The 20,527-nt window shown below is 39.3% G+C and overlaps 1 protein-coding gene across 1 annotated transcript; it reads left to right on the forward strand.

The window, feature by feature from the left end:
* Positions 1 to 1,073: 1,073 nt before the first annotated feature.
* On the forward strand, positions 1,074 to 19,788 carry IL22RA2 (interleukin 22 receptor subunit alpha 2; the record flags this gene model as incomplete). The annotated part of the gene is made up of 5 exons (XM_080805138.1): positions 1,074 to 1,134; positions 1,826 to 1,961; positions 4,271 to 4,449; positions 17,803 to 17,972; positions 19,639 to 19,788. 5 exons carry the CDS (start codon positions 1,074 to 1,076, stop codon positions 19,786 to 19,788), a joined length of 696 nt encoding a protein of 231 aa, XP_080661264.1.
* Positions 19,789 to 20,527: the final 739 nt, after the last annotated feature.

The raw sequence follows: 20,527 nt of genomic DNA on the forward strand, positions 1-20,527 counted from the left end.
CAGGTATTTCCCTTTTTGACCTAAAAATCCTCACTTAAAAAAATTATGTCTCTGCTCAGTGGGGAGCCTGCTTCCTCCCTCTCTCTGGGCCTGCCTCTCTGCCTACTTGTCATCTCTGTCTGTCAAATAAATAAATAAAATCTTTAAAAAGAATTATGACTTTCTTCTTGTGCTCTAATGTACAATTTGAGTGCCTCTACAAACATGTGGTTAAAAAATTTGGTAAGAAAAATGAATATAATGAATCATAGGCAAAGAACAGATGACCTAGTTCGATCAGATTTCAAAGAAGATATGAAAAAGAGAGAATGTAGCTCCACATGATTGCCCTCCACCATTCAACGTTTTAAGGACTCCTGCAGTTTGACAGCTCAAAATCTGTCTCAGATGGCTGGAAACGAAGGTGGGGAATGGGAAAGGAAGAACATCGGTTGAGTGGGGCCCCGGGCCACCATGGACTGGGAAGAGGGATGAGTAGGGCCCGGAAGCCCTGTGGAGAGCCAGAGGGTGTGGAGGGTACGAGGTATACCCAGGAAGTTAGTCAGAGAGCTTCCAAGAAGGGAGGAAAAGGAAGAATCAATCAGACACCTTACCAGCTTGAACCACAGCCAGGAGCCCGGGTAGCTGTAACTTCCAGTACATCTCTCAGAATCACTCTGCCAGCCAGCACCTCGGCCTCCCAGGGCTACATTCCCTGAGGGCCTCCGGAGCTGTTTTACTCCCTCGCCTTCTAGTACCTTGCACAATTCCTGCCCTACCTTGCCCTGCGGTCTGCCAATCCTCTGTGTTCTGCCTTTTCAGAGCTAACAAAGTCCCAGTCCCGACAAAAACAAGCTTCCACGTTGAAGTGACTTACGGCAAATAGTTTTTGAAGTGATTTTTATACTTTTACAATAACCCTAAAATAATAAACAACATAGTGTCTCAACAAAGTGAAATCATAGTGGCTTCAAGGAACCATGGTTAAACCCACGAGGGGATGTCCAGCCTGAGGATTCTTCAGTTTCCTCTTCCGTCCAGAGCTGCACTCTCAGTGAGGGGCCATTGGTTGCCTGACCGGTCGCTCTCCAACCATGTCGCCCAAACAGTGCTTTCTAGGCTTCCTCATCTGTTTCTTCCCGACTGGTGTCGTAGGTAAGTGCTTCACTTCTTTTTAACTACTCACGACTTTGTTATCCGAGTCTGCTCAAGGGACTGTCGAAAATGGCTCTACGTTTCCTGGCTTTGTCAAATTTTCAGCTTTCTTCTGGCATGAAATGGTCAGAACAGACATGGAGTCAGTCTCTCTCTGCAGCCTGCGTAACTCCAGGTGGACTTAATAAGTAGCTACTAAAGGGAAGACACTCGAGAAGCTTCATATCCTGAGAAAGGAGAAACCTAGGGCTGGGCTGAGGGCCTGGAACCAAAATGGATCCCAGGCAAAATTTCATCTCAGTGTAGCAGTCATATAATGGCTCCTGGGAAGGCGGGTGAGTGGCCTTGGTGTGGGCTTTTCATCTTGGTCATTACATTCCATCACCATCATGGAAGGGACTGAGGATGCTATTCTCTCACTGTCATTTGCTCCCTCTGGAGCTCGGCAATGGGATGGGAGGGTATCGCTTGAGTTTTTACAGTCGGGAACACAGTTGTTCTAGAACTTGAGCGTGCATCAAAATCCTCACACTCCAGATTCAGGAGTTGACTTCTGGGCTCCACCTCTCCCATCTGCACTTCCAGCAACTCCTTTAGGAAATCCTGATGCAGGCATCACACTGCAAAGTATTGCTAAGAACAACCGTGCCCGTGTTCATGTTCAAAGTTTTTCTTTCTCCTTTTATTTTAGAAACTCAGTCAGCCCATGAGTCTCTGAAACCTCAGAGAGTACATTTCCAGTCTCGAAATTTCCACAACATTTTGCGCTGGCAGCCTGGGAGGGCTTGCACCAGCAACGGCAGTATCTACTTTGTGCAGTATAAAAGGTAAGTAATTTGAGCTTCCTCCAGCTGGGATCAAGATGGCCACGGGGAATATACGCTCTAGAAGGCAGTGGAGTGTTAGGAGCTTTTTTTCAGCTTCAGAGGGGTTAAGAAGAAGCAGAGGTAGGGACAGGAGCGTCTTGTCTCCTTAAAGGCTGCCTTGGGACACAAAAGTCTCGATGATGAGCAGTCTGTTGGGGACGCGCTTCACCCCTCAGAGACGTAGCACTGACACCTTACGAGCTGTGCCTCTGACTTCCCAGTGGAGCCTGGAACATGGTGGGCTCTCTACATATTTATCTAGTGAATGTTGGGCACAAAGTGCTTAGCACATAGTAGGTACTCAACCAAGCTGACGCTATTGACAGTTGAAGAAGCCGCTGCAGGACACACGGGGATGAGTATACAAAAGAGATTTTTAATTCAACAGTCACTTTTGAAAACTTAGAAAATTCCTTTCAAAAACAAGTGGCTCCTAGAACGTGCTGTGGCATGCTCCACCCTGTGCTCTGTGGGCTGCTTCTGGGGGATCATTGCCAAAACTCAGATATCAGTTCCCTTCCAGGATTGAGGCCAGGAGATAGAAGCTCCTTATTTGCTAGTGGCGGGTTTTCCCACTCATCCATTTCTGGGGGTTACTGGGGCTCCTCCTTCTCTTCCATAGTTTGAGATGCTGGCTGAGAGATCCTGAGACAGCAGATATTACAGTTCCACATTCATGATTTTTCATTCAAAGCTCAGAAATCAGATGTAGCTGTGGACCGAAATAGTTTTTATTCCATACCCTCATCCATGTCTCTCTAGACGGGAGTAGGTTCAAGGTCAGATTTTCCCATTAATTAACCTCCTGTTAATGTCACAAGAACCATTTCCAGAAGTCTTTTAGTCTTTAACTGTTGCTGCTTTTCTCAACATATTTTGCATAGCAACTGTAAAATGTATGCATCTTTACAATAAAGCTTTCTCTGTTCTAAAAATAGATCTGTGCATAGTGGGAGCTATTCCAGCATATAGAATGTAAGGCTTGGTGGGTCTTTTTTATACTTTTTCCCCTTAGGTAGTATAAATAGGGGGTCTATTGGTGGTCCAGTGTTGACAGTGGATTAGAAGTTGTTTAATGAAGATTAAACTTTAGGACCCTGTGGGAGAATTTTATACTTGTAATTCTTCTTCTTAAAGAGGGCTCCCAAACTTTGTGAGATTCAGATTACTTGGATCTGTTCCTCTCTATATGATATTTTCAAGAGCACAATGTGGATTTATATTTTTGAAACCTTTCACTTTATTCTATTCCTTTCATGGGGGTCTACTGTTAATATCTCTCCCACCTGGGATAGGACAAAAAATGAGGTATCACATTACCAAGAGAAACCAGCCACTATAGTTAAATTCAGCTAGCAAAGACCATATCTCAACAATAAATAACAATTAAAAACATCAAATTGTGCCCAATATATGTAACTGGTTTTGCTCTCACGGTATCTTTTGATAAAATGCCGCTGCTGCCACCATAGAATTTACAAAGTACAGACACCGGAAGTATTCCTCATTATATGGCTGGAAAGCTAGATTTCAGGTCTTTCCACAAATATTTTGGGAAGACTTCTGCCCCAGCTTCTCATTTCCACTCTGTTCCCACCGTCATTTATTGTGTCCTCTGATTTGTGATGGAAAAAGAAGGGAACCATTCATCGTCCCTTCTGCCGTTATGCCATCTCATACTCTTGGGCTGAGTCAACCTATCTGTATCTTTTGGGCTTTTTTCATGGGCTCCCTTCCCTCACTCCTAGTTAGTTCCTGATTTCAGGGCTCCCCCACTCCATTTTCAAGGAAAAGATTGACCAGATGTGTTGGGTAAGCAATACCTGAGATGAAAATTGGTAGCAACTTCTTAGAATCAGCCACATTACTCAACAGCAGGCCGATGAGAAGTGAAGAAAACCACAGGGTTGAAACCTCAGAAGCATTAAGGATGTGGGAAGCTAGTACTCAAAAGTGGAAGCTGGTTCATATACCAGAAAAAAACTTCACTAAGTTTTAAAAACCCCAAAACCCTTTTGCTACAATATAGAAGATGTCAGGCTTGAGTTTATCTTTCAGCAAGATAACGCTTTGATTAACAAGAATAAAAACTTTTTTAAAGATACTTGAGAACAGCCGGAAGATTTCATAGGGGTACTGACCTTGGAGGACAAATTCCAACCGGTCTAAAAAATCAATAGACTGAAAAAATAGAAAACTCCTTCAGTTGGAAAAACAACTACAACAACAACAACATCAACCCTCAGATCTTTCTCTTTTCCCTTCTGTAGGTACGGACAGAGACAGTGGAAAAATAAAGAGGACTGTTGGGGTATTCTAGAATTCTTTTGCGACCTTACCAATGAAACATCAGATATACAGGAACCTTACTACGGGCGGGTGAGGACCACCTCGGCTGGGATCCACTCGGGCTGGACCATGACACAGCGCTTCACTCCCTGGTGGGAAAGTGAGTTCCGTGGAGTTTCTTTGCATTTGCTCTTCCTGCCCCCGAGTAGCCCCACGGAGCAGGCTCTGTGCTTTGCTGAACTCTATGCATCATGTCATTTGACCTAATTCTCAGAACATCCCTAGAAGATGGCTTTGACTAACCTTATTTTATAGCCCATGAAATCAAGGCACCGAGGGTCCAGTGGTTGGCCGGTCTCATGGCTTGTACCACCCAAGTCAGGATTCCCATTTCGCTGCATCTGACTGCAGGGCCACAGTCTAGTCTGCTGCCAGACTGCCAGCTCCTATGAGGAGAAGTAGTTTCACACAGCGGAAAAGGAATCCTAATGATCGAGTCTTTTCCCAAGCATGGGAGTGAAGTACAGAAGGATTTTCAAATTCAGAAGGATTTTCTGTTGAGGAAATTAAGACTTCTTGCCATTCCCCCCAAACGGGAGACCAGAAGTTTGCTCTTATATCCATTCCTCAATGACATATATTCTTTTTCTAATTTAGTCATAATCCTAGAATAATATAATCTAAAATGTAAATTATAAAATAAACCATTACCATGTAAGAGTAGACAAAAGGGCAAGAGAAAAAGAAAAGTGTTTAATGTATATATATATAAAAAGGCATGCATACCAAAGCAAGAAAGAAAATATGGGTATTTACTGCAGTCCTCATAATCACCATTAGCCATGAAGGTAGTTAATATTCATAACTTTTTACAGTATTTTTAAAATTTTTTAAAAGATTTTATTTATTTTTTTGAAAGAGAGAGAGAGAGAGCATGAGAAGGAGGAGGGTCACAGGGGGAAGCAAACTCCCTGCCAAGCAGGGAGCCTGACGCAGAAATTGATCCCGAGACTCCAGGATCGTGACCTGAGCTGAAGGCAGTTGCTTAACCAACTGAGCCACCCACGTGCCCCAACTTTTCTCACTATTAACTCAGTGTTCATTTTCATTCCAACCAGTACCTCAGCTCCTCACTCTAATGGAGCTGGGGTCCTGTTGGTCTTTTCCTGTGTTAGTTTAACATAACCTTACATTAATTTTTGTCATTGAATATAGGAGCTCTAAGACACACCACAGAGGATACCAAGCATACTTCTACCTGGCCCCTGTTGTATAAATAGCAACTCTGCTTCTCCTTGATACTCAGAACCAGGGGCCCAGACAACACACAAGGACCTCATTTTCTCCTTGTTGGTTAAATGGCATGAAAAGCTCCTCATAGTCAGGAGGCAGCTTCGACTTCCAATTCTTTGAAACCACTGTTGTTATAATCAAGTGTATGGGAAACAAATCACTTCATGAGTCGTTCACCATATTTAATAGTGAGAATCAGCCCTCCCACTTCTACTTCTTATATCCTAGGCCAGTGAATGTCTATGAAAGAAAGAGAGCCTTATATTGGTCACAAGATTCGAGCATATACCAGCTCCCAAGGTCCTGTCTCTCAAACCGAGTTTTCAATTAGCCACTTTATCTTTCTGTGAAGTGGGGGTTTCTAAGTGATGGGATATATCAGAAGGCCAAATATTCCTTTGGGTATGAGACTGACTTCACCTCTTCCACGTTAACTTGGTTCTTCTCTCATAAGCAATATATCCTCAAATATTATGCTCATGAATAAAATATCACTACATTCATTGTAGGGTGGTCAGCAGGAATGCTGATAAAAGCCCTGAAGCAGAGAAGACAAGTCTAGCATCAGGAAAGTGTCCATTCCACTGTCTCTTGTCCCTTCACCTTTAGAAGGGATAAAAAAAAATCTACTCTATACAGTGAACTATACTAGGGGTTCAGCATTGGTCCTCCTTACAGGGAAGTTAGACTCTCAGTAGTGTCAGCCTAACTTTGCCCAAAGGAAGTCCATATGTTGAGTCTCTATATAGTCTCCATCCCTCTCACACTGCCATTTTGTTCCTGGGCCTGAGAAGCAAGTATGAGACACTGGAGAAATAAGCTTTCACTGCCTCCATGTAGAGTTTTTAAAACAACTTTATTGAAATATAATTGACACCCTTTTCAATTACCTGTATAATGGGTACAATTATGCAGTTTTTAGTATATTAATAGATATTACCACCATCACTTACAGTCAATTTTAGAACATTTTCATTACCTCAAAAAGAAACACCATACTCCTTGACTATCACCTTCTTTCTTTCTTTCTTTCTTTATTTATTTATTTATTTATTTATTTGACAGTGAGAGAGAGAGAGATCACAAGTAGACATAGGGGCAGGCAGAAAGAACGGGGGAAGCAGGCTGAGCAGCTCTGCTGAGCAGAGAGCCTGATGCGGGGCTTGATCCCAGGACCCTGAGATCATGACCTGAGCCGAAGGCAGAGGCTTAACCCACTGAGCCACCCAGACGCCCCAACTATCACCTTCTTATTCTCTCGTTTTTGCAGCCCCTTAGCCCAAAGCAACCACTAATCTACTTTCTGTATGTACAGAGTTAGGGAACTCGAACATTCTTGACATTTCACATGAATGGAATCATGTAATATGTGGTCTTTTGTGACTGGCCATTTCATTTAGCATAGTGTTTTCAAGGTTCACTCAGCATGTATCAGTACTTCTTTCTGTGACTAAATAATATTTCAGTACATGAATGTATCAGATTTTGTTTATCCATTCCTCAGTTGAGGGACATTTGAATTGTTTTTACATTTTGGCTATTATAAATAGTGTTCCTATAAACATTCATGTACAAGTTTTGTGTAAACAAATGTTTTTATTTCTCTTAGGTATATACATAGAAGTGAAATCCCTAGGTCTCATGGTAACCCTATGTTTAATCATTTGAGGAACTGCCAGACTCTTTTCCAAAGCCACTGCACCATTGTACATTCTCTTTAGCTGTGTATGAGGTTTCCTATTTTTCCACATCCTTAACAATACCTCCCTGACTTTTTGATTATAGCATCTTAGTTGGTATGAAGTGGTAGGTATCTCATGTTTTTTGTTTTGTTTGTTTGTTTGTTTGAAAAAGAGAGAGAGAGAGAGAGAGAGCATGAGAGCAGGGAGGGAGGGAGAATGAGAAGCAGACTCTCCACTGAGCAGGGAGCCTGACACAGGCCTGGACCCCTGGACTCCGGGATCATGACCTGAGCTGAAGGCAGACACTTAATGGAGTGGGCCAACTAGGCACCCCTCTCATATGGTTTTGATTTTCATTTCCCTGATTAAGGATATCTTTTCATGTGTTTATTGGCCATTTGTGTATCTCTCTTGGAGAATTATCTATTTAACTCCTTTGCCCATTTTTAAGTTGGATTATTTGTCTTTTTATTATTAAGTTATAAGAGTTCTTGATATATTATGATACCAGACCTTAGTCAGATATATGATTTTCAAACATTTTCTCCCATTGTTTGGTTTGTCCTTTCATTTTCTTGATGGAGTGATTTGAAGCACAAAAGCTTTTAATTTTGATGAAATCCAATCTGTTTTTCCCTGTTGCTCATGCTTTTGGTATATCCAAAAATCTTTTGTCAAATCTAAGGCTATAGAGATTTATCTTAAGTTTTCTTAAAATGAGGCTTACAGTTTTAGCTCTTATATTTAGGTCTTTGATCCATTTTGGTTCATTTTTGTGTATGGTGTGAGGTAAGTGTATACCTTCATTCTTTCATAAATGACCATCCAGTTGTCTAGTGTCATTTGTTGAAAAGGCTATTCTTTTACCCTTGAATGATCTTGGTGCTCTTGGTGAAAATATGTTAATCACAGACCTGTGTGTTTACTTCTAAACTTTTAATTTGTTTCCAATGATCAATAAGTCTTTCCTCATGCCAGTACCACACTGTCTTTTTTTTTTTTTTCTTAAGATTTTATCTATTCATTTGAGAGTGAGAGAGAACAAGTGGGAGGGAGTGGCAAAGGGAGAGGGAGAGACTCCCTCTGAGCTGGGAGTCCAATGCTGGGCTTGATCCCAGGACCCTGGGATGAGGACTTGAACTGAAGGCAGACACTTAACTGACTGAGCCACCCAGGTAACCCCACACTGTCTTGATTACTGCTGCTTTGTGGCAGATTTTGAAATTGGAAAATGTGAGCTCTCCTACTTTGTTCTTCTTTTCCAAGATGGTTTTGGCTATTCTGGTCTTTTGCAATTCTATATCCACCTAGATTTTTGAAAACTTCCTTTTGGTAAGTGTATTTTGCTTTGCATTCACATGGACACAGAAATATTTGCTCAGAGGTCCATCCACATACTTCTTATCCAGACCTCCTGCCACCAACTGAGTGTGTATAGTGCTATAGCAGTCCACTTCTGGCCAGTACCCTCATGTCATGCAGAACCTTCTCGGAACCAGTTTTCTCTTTTTTCCTCCCTTACTTAAGTTAAGTGGTCATGCAGGACTCCTCAAGATGCCATAACTACAGAGGAAGAAAAAGTAATAAAGCAGTAGATGTAGTTGCACTGAACTACCTACTTTCACAAACTAATTTGATGGTAAGACCTGCTAAAAGCTGGACTCCTAGAATCCATTTCCACTTAATGTTGGCACTTTATGATGTTCTACATCAGAAGACACCCAGTTCATGATAGGAAATTCAGGTCACATGTTTCCTTGATATCACTTGATTCAAGTGTTCCATTTTTATCAGAGCTCAGGAAGTCTGGAAATTTTTCTCAAAAGGAAAATAGTTATTTTCTAAAGAGGGAATGACTTTGTGCCAAAAATCTCAGGACTCAGAACTGCCACAGTCTCTAAATAGCATCCTGATCTGCCACAGATAATTTGAAGATTGTTAGATTTCCCGGATCATAAAAGTAGCAGAGCTGCTTGTTTGTAACATGAACTAGTTGAGAAGTCTGTCATTTAGTCTGGGTCCTTCTCAAAGCTGAAAATCTTATGGGTTACTTTGCAAATGGGTAACACAACTAAATGTGGTATGTGTCTCCTACAAAATGCATACAGGCCCAACAAGCCCAGTGAAACTTTCTTTGCAGTAGAGGGCGCAAAGTGAAGCAACTTGCCTTTCACTGGAGAGGAAATGTCTCAACAAACCCCAGAGGAAATTTAACTCCAACACTCCAGTTCAGTGTATCTTCCTTAAGCATCTATAGTGCGTAGGACATTAGGATACCAAGTTCAATCAGTATCGTATGAGCAGTTTAGTGGACCAACATGATATCCTGTGGTACAAAGATCAAAGACCCTGTAGATTGATTATATGTGAGAGAGATCCAGATGACAATGAAAGCCAAGTGAAAGGAAATTGTTCTGGTGCTTTCTAATTATTGAACAAATGCAGGAAAAAATTCTCCAGCTATATTGATTGGCTCCAGAACAGAGATACTGCAGCTGAATAGCAATTACACCATGGTCACCACCTGAATAGGTTTGCAAGTTTCCCTTTTATCATTCAAGATCCATCTTTTTTGGAAGAAGAGGGTATAATTAAAATAAATGAGTCAAGTGGGGAAGTGATACATGTCATTACCTCTGCACTTTTCAAGGTGTTTTGATGCACAAATTTTGTTCAAAAGAGAAATTCCATTGACTTTCACTTGACCTTCCATCCCATAATAACTTCCATGGATCAGGGAACCGGAATGGAAATTATATCTGTCAGTTGTTGTGTATTATCTCATTAAATTTACTTTTATTACCTGACCACTATAAGAACACACTATAAGAGGCATTCTGAGTCTGCAGAGATAATCATCAACTCAGAATCAGGTCCCATTTCTGGCCAGAGTCTGTACTTACCTTTCTCCAATTCACAATTATTCTCTAGGGAAAGATGAAAGATTTATCATAAAACTGGTAGCATTATTACTTCTTCGGCCTTCCAAATCTCACCCTAGTGATCTAACTAGTGCAATGTCCAATTAAATCCAAACTAATTAGATCATGTTCAGAATGTTAGATGCATTGGAATTTAGAAAAAAGACATCTTTAGTTTGGCAAATTTTCAACTAGTAGAAGAGTGGAATGGGAATTTGAGCAAACTATCCATGGCATCCAGCACAGTATTTCTTGGAATAACGCGAGATTCAAGCCCAATACACTCCACCAATTCTTTGGTTGAGGAAAAAGAGACTTTATGACCAAGCTGGTATATGACAAAGAGGGAGTTTACAACATAGTTTAATTGCTATATTCAAGCCTAGAAAAGGGGTCAAGTTCAAATTTTTTCCTCATAAAAAGCTTTCTTGAGTGTGAGCCATTAGGTTAGTTGATAAGATTAGCCAAAGACATTGGCTGAGATGAGCATCAACTCAATTATCTTTTAATTTAAATAGTGTTGCGTTGAGAAGGGTTTGTGTTCTTTCTATATGAATCTCCTATGAAGGATTAAAGCCCCAAAACTAAAAAAGCCTTCTTTCAGGACTTCTTAAGAAGAATAGGAAAGCAATGTGTAGCACAGTCAAAACTGGAGCTACTCTTGTGGAAGAGATAATGAGAGCCTTGCTCACTTGCCTGTTTCCTTACCTCCAGCTTTGCCTCTCTTGCCACCGGTCCTGAGACTTTCTGAAAATAGTGTTTTGAAAAACATGTTGCTAGGCTATAAGGACAGCATGTTCCTAGAGTCTGTGATACAGGCCTAATGAATCAACTAGCTGCATTGACTCACCTGAGATCTGTTTCTGAGCATTGGGGTGTGGTTTTAGGTTAAGGGGTTCTGGCTCCTGGTATCTATCTAGGGACAAAGCAACATTAAAAAAATTCTTAAGTTATAGCAGCATTTGAGGCTCAGTATGATTTCAGTATTTTTTAAAACCATATTTTCTTGAATTAGAAAGAGCTGTGGAGTTTTGGAATAGGCCTGATTTTCTAATGGAGTGACTTAAAGTCAGATTAAATAATCACCTTGGCTCCATTCATTCTGCAAGTATTTATGAAGCACTCACTATGTTCTGGGCATTATACTAGGTCTTGGGGAGAAAATAGCAAGCACAGCAGACACAAAGAAGTTTCTTTCTTCGTAGAGATTTCTGTTTAATGGAGAAGACAGACTTTAATAAAATAGTAATACAAACAAACATAACATGATACTAATGGCAGGTGGTACAAAGGAGATCCGCAGTCGTATCAGAGCCTTGTTGAGGAGGGACCTGATCAGGGATGTTAGAAAAAGCATCTCTGGAGAAATGACACTTGAACTGATATCTAAAGATGAATAGAGGTTAACTAGAAAAAAAAAAAAGTTGGAGGATTTCCAAGCCAAGGGAATAACATTGGCAAAGTTCCTCTGGCAGGAGGAAGCAGGCCAAGTATGAGTCTGAAAGACAGACACATGGTGAAGAAGAGCGGGCAGGAGGGATGTGAAAAAAGAGGGGACTGGAGAGAGACACCGAGAATGAAAATTTTCTATTAAGGAGTTATGACTTCTTCCATAAAAATGTAAAGTGATTTTTTTTTAAGATGTATTTATTTGGGTGCCTGAGTGGCTCAGTCAGTTAATCATCCATCTTTGGCTCAGGTCATGATCTCCAAGTCCCAGGATTGAGTCTCGCATCAGGTTCCCTGATCAGCAGGGAGTCTGATTCTCCCTCTGCCCTTCACCCCACTTGTGCTCTCTCTAGCTCTTGCTCTCTCTCTCTCTCTATCAAATAAATAAATAAAATCATTTAAAAAAATAAAGATTTATTTATATTAGAGAGAGAGAGAGCATACATGAGGCAGGGAGGGGTTGAGGGAGAGACTCTCAAGCAGACTCCCCACTGAGCATGGAGACTGACATGGGCCTGGATCTCACCACCTGGAGATCATGACCTGAGCCAAAATCAAGAGTCAGACACTTAATTGACTGAGCCACTCAGGCATCCCTGGAAAAATATAAGGTAATTTTAATCAGGGATTACATGATCAGATTTGTGTATTGAAAAGATGACTTCAGCTATATTTGGAAGTACAGGTCAGAAAAAGAAGAGCAATTGAGTTAGTGAGTTCTTGTAATAGACTGTAAGAGTCAGGATTTGGCTTGAATTAGAATAATGGAAAGGACTATAGAAAATTTATCATTGAAGAGACATTTGGTAGGAAAAATTGGTAGGGCTTGGTGATGGGTTGCATGTAGAAATAAGGAAGAAGGACATGTCAAAGATGACTTCCAAGCTTCTGGCTTGTATAATTGGATGAATCCCTGAGATTTTTTTTGGTGAGGTTTGATGGAAAAATACCAGTTTGATGGGGTACAAAGTATTGGAGATCATAGGTCAATTTTGAATACGTTGAGTTTAACATGTTTTTCAGATATCCAAGGGAAATATCTATGCAGATCCCCAACTCTCTAAGACACACATTTGCATATAATACAATGGGCATGGGTAGGACTGCCTAGGCAGGAAGAAGTATTGAGAAGGAATGTTGGTAAGGTCAGGTATTGAAAGAATCTCAACAAAGGACGCCTGAGTAGGGAAGCTATATCTCACAAGGAGAAATAGCCAACAAGGTAGGAGGAAACCAGAGGACTGATATATCCTCTGGGAAGAAGTGTTTCAAGGAGAGAGTACTGGAGTAAAATGGCCTTGTAAGGTCAAATAATCTTAAACTGTCCATTGTAACACAATCACAATTGAGTGCAAAGGTCAAGAATGGTCACTCAGTTACAAAGCTCAGCATCCTAGATGACACTCCAGGAGCTCCTGTGATATCTGCAGCCAGGCTCACTGGCATCCTAGGTCAATACTTAAAGTACATACTTCACCTGTATTTAAGATGAAGTATCACATTGAGCAACCAAATCTAAGATGATGAGGGTATACATTCAAAGGACAGGTTCTACATGCATATGATTAAAAGAAAATTCTTCAGTAATAATAACTTGGGCCAGAAGGGGCAAAGACTGGTCAGCTTACACAAAAATATTTTAGTGAAAAAAAGATAATATAATCTTACCAGTATTCATCTTTAACAAATGACTGCCAATTGAAGTATGTCTAAACTCTGAGACATGTTAGCAAAAAAGGACTGGATTTTTGGTTTTTGGTTTTTTGTTGCTAGATATGTGACAAGAATGTTAGAAATATGTTTTTTATCTAGGAGAAAATTAAACATACATCAAACTAGCCTACAAAACTAAGCAATAACTCCTTCTCAGCTTGCAAGGAATAGACAAAGGGTCTGTGGTCACTAGAATTTGTAGCATGGAAATCACAAAGAGGATTAAATACCAACCACTTCACAAAATCAAAGTGTAAACAAAGGGGAAATCCTTCACTAAGCAATTTGGCAAAATTTCTGACATTTGACAAGTGGATTAACAACTTTTGGTTTCAGATTAAATGGGGTGGGAGTTTTTGTGGGTAGAAACTGTCTTCTTCTAAAATGCTTTCAAAGTCTGGATAAAACATTACACATTCTCTTATAGAAGAACATGAGAGAAAGGAAAGGAAATCTCCAGGGGCCAAAACAAAGTAGCTGGAAACCAGAAGGAAAACCAGAGGATAAACAAAGTGAAACCTTATTGTTCTGAGAGTATTTTCCTAGTTTGGGGAACTAGACCCTGAGTGGTCATAGCCAATCCCTGGGGCAGAGGACCAGGTTGTAGGTCAGCACAAGGTGGAGAGTTACAACTAGTACCCTCACAAAATCTTGGACACTTGGAGGGCTCCTATAAATAAAAGAGCAGACTAGGAAAAGCCCGTCCAAGAAAGAGGAAACAAAGGAGGGCATATGTTTCAGTATTGACTCTGTTACCAATTAGGTATTTCCTAAATTCATAAAGCCTTGAGATTTAAATATAATCCAACTTTGTGATTCAGAAAACACCAACTTGAGGTTGAACCAGGTTGATGTGGCCACAAGACAGCATGCAGACACAAATCCAAATGCCAGAGTTCAGAGGGAACGCAACAGATCATTTGATCTGTGTCCACAGTGTAGTTCAGTGAAGTTAACTATGGTCTAATTGAGACTAAATAAGACAATAAATCTTGTCCCCCTACATTGTCCATTTACAAAATCAAGTTTGGCTGGCTGAAAAACTATAAAACTCAGCAGCTGTAGCATGTAGGCCAAAGTGCCTGCTTCTATTTTTGTCAAGAAAATTCTGATGTAGCATAATCACACCCATTCATTTACATTTTGCCTGTAACTGCTTCCATGCTACAAAAGCCATGGCAAAGTGAAGTAATTACAACAGACACATATACTGCCCGAAAGCCTGAAGTATTTATCACCTGGCCTTTTACAGAAAATGTCTGCTGACTACTATTCCATAAGACAACATAGGAGAATATTTTCATGACTTTGGGATAGGCAGATTCCCAAAAGTACTAATGCTGAAGGAAATGACTGATAAATTGGACTACACTAAAGTTAAGAATTTCTATTTATCAAAATATACCATTAAAATAAAGAAAATGCAAGTCACAGAAGATATTTACGATGTCCCTGATAAAGGATTATGTTTGGAATGTACAAAGAATCAATAAGAAGAAGACCAGACAACCAATTAAAAAATGAGCAAAACACTTGAATAGCTCTTTGCAAAAAAGGGCATCCAAATGGCCAATAGACACATGAAATTCCATTAGTCCTCAGGAAAATGCAACTCAGAAACACAATGAATTGGTATTATACACTTACCAGAATGGCCAAAATTAAAACTTGTAAAAAATAATATTGTCAAGTGTTATAATGTGAAAAATAGGAACTTTCATATACCACTTAAGGGAATATAAATTGGTGAGTCCACTGAAACATGGAAATATCTATACGAGCTAAACCTATATAAAACAACCTAAGCCTGTGAATAAATTGCAATAGTCATACATTTAAATACTACATAGCAACCAAAAGAACAAACTCTTAATACATGCAACATGGATGAATATCTATATATATTCCTATATATATATCATCTATATAGATTCCTATATATATAATATGTATAATATGTATATATCATATATATTCATGTATATATATTAGTTTGCTAGGGCTGACACGGGATAGCACAGAATGCCACAGACTGCCTGCTTAAACAACAGAAATTTACTTTCCCACAGTTCTGAGGCTAGAAGTCCAGGGCCAGAATGCCAGCAGGTTTGGTTTCTTTCAAGGCCTCTCTCCTTGGCTTTCTCTCTGTGTCCTCACATAGCCAGCTCTCTGAGCTCATGCATGCCCATGTCTTCTATGGACACCAGCCATATTGGATTAGAGCCCACCCATACCACCCATGAAGTCAGTCTGACTTCATTTTACATTAATTACCTCTTTAAAGGGCCTATCTCCAAATACAGTCATATTCTGAGGTATGAGGGATTAGAGCTTCATCCTATGAATTCTCAGGGGATAAAATTCAGCGCATAATTTCATGTATACATATATGTATATATGAAATTTCATGTATATATGTATAGTGAAAGAAGCCAGACACAAAAATAGTATGTATTGCATGATTTCAAAAACTAATGTATATGGGGGCACCTAGGTGACTCAGTCTGTTAAGGGTCCAACTCTAGATTTTGACTCAGGTCATCATCTTGGGGCCATGGGATTGAGCCCCACAGAAAGCTCCATACTCAGTGTGGAGTCTCCTTGAGATTCTCTCTCTCTCTCTCTCTGTCTCTCCCCTGCTCAGGTATGCATGCTTTCTCTTTCTCTCTCAATGAATGAATAAAATATTTTAAAAAAAAGAAAGAAAGAAACAACTAATGTATATGGTGATAGAAGTCAGGATTATTGTGATCATCATCTGGGGTTAAGTAATGGGAGAGAACATGAAGGAAGTTTCTGGAGTGCTAATAATGTCCTGTTTTTAATCTGGATAATAGCTATTCAGGAGTGTTTATTTGTAAAGATTTGTTGAGCCATATGATTTACTTATATAGGATGTATTTATTTGTCAATATCTATCTTATAGGTCAATAAAAGTTTATTTAAAATTTTAAAAATTCATACTTCCTGGTTGGGGAAGATAGCATGATCATGAAGGTGGATGTACCCAGGTCATTCTGACCCCTGCAACTTCCCCAAGCATAGGGAACTTGGCTGCACAATTTCTGTTGGTAGGGGGCTGTGTTCAGGCTTTCCTCTGATTTAAAAAAATTTTTTTAAATTAAATTTAAAAAATTCAAACAAAAGCAACAAAAAAGAAAGTATCAACTTTAGATATGTGCTCACAATAAAAACATAAGGGAGCGTATCAGTATAAGCAAATTTGGAACAAACAGTCGCCTAGTGGACTACCCTTTCAGGTATATATAATAGTGGAAGCAGATAGCAAAGTAAATAAAGACATAGCAGAGGAAATAAAAGCATAATCAAAGAACAAAATTTTTTTTAAGGACCAGATTGAAAAAGACCCAAATAGAGCTCATTAAAATGAAAAAAAAATCATTGAACTAAAAGAAAATGTAATATGGGGATTTAAAAGTCAGTTTAGACATGGCTGAATAGTAAATTGGTGGACTGGAAAACAGGTCTGGAAATAAGAAATTCTAACAGAAGTTGAATTGAAATTCCAGAAGATGAGCATATATGTCTCTCTATTCACCTGTCTATCTGTCTAATATTATCTTTCTTATCTATCAAGAATGGTTAATTTTTAAGAATTATAAAGGATATGAATCTATAAGCTAAAAATATGTAATGAATAGCAAAGGAGAGTACAACAACAATATCCATCAAATAATTAATTCCATGTAGGATTATTATAGTTAATCTGAGGAAAACTAAAGTGACCATTAATTTATCCAATATTCTTTCCTAATTCATAATGATCTAGTTAATGATATCAAGATAAAAGGACCAAAAATTCTCTCTCTGGATCATTCCCATGCTATTCCATAGCATATAACATAATCCTGTTGAATGAATTTTATAGCAACATGTTCAAACAGTTTTAAAGCTACTATGAAATTTTGCATCTTTTAAGAACCTACAAAATATCAGGGCACCTGGGTGGCTCAGTTGTTAATTGCCTTCAGCTCAGGTCATGATCCCAGGGTCCTGGGATAGAGCCCCACATCGGGGACTTCTCCCTCTCCCAGTCCCCCTGCTTGTGTTCCCTCTCTCGCTGTGCCTCTCTCTGTCAAATAAATAAATAAAATCGTTAAAGAAAAAGAAAAGAACCTACAAAATATTTGCCCTACTCTAAGATCTCCACCCAAATAACTTTTTACACTTCATTTCCTAAAACAATCACTGTGGGCTGGGGAAATGACTGATAAATTTCTCCTTAAAGCTGAACCAGAAGGTATGAGTCTTTGCAAAGAAAAAATTATCTTTAAAGAAACTTCTCAGACATTCCTATTTTAGGTTTCAGCAGTATCTCTTCATAATTATTTCAGCCAGATCTCTGAATTTAATCGTGACTTATTATCTATAATGTGTCATGTGAAATATTATATTTTTTGAATGATTTGTCAAGTTTTCCTATTCTTTCTCCAGCAAGAATAGATCCTCCAGTCATGAATATAACCCAAGTTAATGGATCTTTGTTGGTGATTCTCCGTGCTCCAGATTTACCATATAGAGACCAAAAAGGAAAAAATGTATCAATAGAAGATTATTATGAGCTAGTATACCGAGTTTTTATAATTAATAATTCACTGGAAAAGGTAAGTTCAGGTGAATAAATAAGTTTGGTATTTTTCTTTTGTTCACTTAAGTAACATTTTAGCTTTAAAGTATGTCTTCTCTTTTGCCACTCAATCCCCTCTTACTTTTCTTTTTTTTTTTTTTTTTTTAAGATTTTATTTTCTTTTATTTATTTGACAGACAGAAATCACAAGTAGGCAGAGAGGCAGGCAGAGAGAGAGGAGGAAGCAGGCTCCCTGCTGAGCAGAGAGCCCGATGCGGGGCTTGATCCCAAGACCCTAGGATCATGACCTGAGCCGAAGGCAGAGGCTTTAACCCGCTGAGCCACCCAGGCGCCCCTCCCCTCTTACTTTTCTTAACCTTTTTTTAAGTTCCTTCTCACTTCCACCATCACTGATAAATAATTAGCTCTTGGCATCACCTTTACAACTCTTGTGTATGTCTATCTGTGTTTGTGCCTTTGTTCAGCTTGTGTCCACTTAAACTTGCTTGCATATCTAATGATTAGTGTTAATTATATTTAATTTCATTTGATGACCATACATACTCATTTTTATGGATTTTACACAAACTGGTTTTTTTTTTCATTTTTAATGCTCAATGATTCATTAGTTGTGTATAACAGTGCTCATCCCAACACGTGCCCTCCTTAATACCTATGACCCAGTTACCCCATCCTCCCACCTCCCTCCCTTCTATAACCCTCAGTTTGTTTCCCAAAGTCCAGAGTCTCTCATGGTTTGCCTCCCTCTCTGATTTATTCCCATTCAGTTTTCCCTCCTTTCCCCTGTGGTCCTCCAAGCTATTCCTTATGGTCCACATATCAGTGAAACCATATATTTGTACTTCTCTGCTTGACTTATTTCACTCAGCATAATCCCCTCCAGTTCCATCCATGTCGTTGCAAATGGTAGGTATTCATCCTTTCTGATGGCTGAGTAATATTCCATTGTGTATATGGACCACATCTTCTTTATCCATTCGTCTATTGAAGGGCATCTAAACTCCTTCCACAGTTTGGCTATCATGGACATTGCTGCTATGAACATCGGGGCACACGTTTTAAGTGACTTTTGCATCATAGAATTATGTCTTTATGCCAATTTTGCTATAATGTTTTAATCCACCTTCAGTGCCTTTATCTTGTTTGATGATTAACTGAATGTTCCTTTTCAGTACCCATTTAAGGCAGGGTTCCTTTAGTTCTAAGCAACAGAAACCTATTTGAACTGGTTCAGCTCGGGGCGGGGGAGTTATTAGGAGGTAACAAGTGAACTTAGGGACAGGCAGATGCAAAAAAGAAAGTGCTTCCACGCTTGGAAGTCTGGGAAGGACAAATGGAGAAGTGGGTCTTAAAGGATCTGAGTTCATCCCTCTGGCCACATGTTGTGTGTCTCCGGTGGTCTCCATGTCTCCCCCATTCTCTTCACAGTCCAAATTCTTGGAGAAGAGACCCTGGCCACTGGGTCAGCCAGTCAGCAGCCCTCATGTTGCATGTACACAACCATGACCTGTCCCTTTATCAGGCTCTGAATGAGGACTCTGGAGGAGTATGTGTCTGGGAAGAAACCCTATAATCTAGCTGCTGCCAAGACCATGGACAACTTACTAATTTTATCAAAAATAGAGCGAATCAGTGACTAACCAAAAACTATTTGTCATCTTATTTTGCCCCTTTATGTATAGGAGCAAAAGGTATATGAAGGAGCTGGCAGAGTTGTTGAAATTGGAGCTCTGGCACCTGGCTCTGCTTACTGTGTGGTGGCTGAAATTTATCGACCCATGCTAGACCGAAGAAGTCAGAGAAGTGAAGAAAGATGTGTGGAACTTCCTTGAAGGGGTATGGAGTGCTCCACAACATGGCAATCAAAAGCTCTCTGAGAGTGGGATGGCTCATTCTGAAGCATCTCACTGAAAGCTGTGTTTATATTTTCTTGATGCGGTGTTCACCATTACACCTTGGGGAGTGCTTTGCTTGTCCATTTTTTCTTCCTTTACATTTTACTATAAACTGATTTAGGCAACACCACTCAAAACACTGGAATTAAAAGAGGAGACAGGGAATAAAGGGCTCTCTGAAATACAGAACTTTATTTCTCAATGTAACATCCTAACAACAATCTGCATTACTCTAAGACAGCTAAATAAACACTCAAGGGCCAAAGTAAGAGCAGACATTTAATAAAATATTGTTGGACTAATTTTTTTAAGGTAACGTTACAGGCAAAAACAATTCTGAAGCAATTCTTCTTCACTCTCTACTGAGACGGTTAACTTGACATAAATAGGCCAATTTTTACATAAATGGAACTTTTACATGAATGAATATTTTCCCATACATTTCCTATTTCATATGAATATTCTTTTTCATACATTTCTATTATAAAATATTTCTCCTTAATGAACGAATATTTTCTTTTAAATTCTATGTAAATAAAAACAGTATTTGAAATTAAAAACTTCTCATGATCTCTGGATTAATACCTAGATTAACATTGACAATAACATCTAAACACCAAAGGAATCCTATGCAATATAATTTCTTTCATTTAATATATACTCAGATTAAGGTTTT

This window comes from Martes martes (assembly GCF_963455335.1).
Source record: "Martes martes genome assembly, chromosome: 6".
Lineage (NCBI taxonomy): Eukaryota > Metazoa > Chordata > Mammalia > Carnivora > Mustelidae > Martes > Martes martes.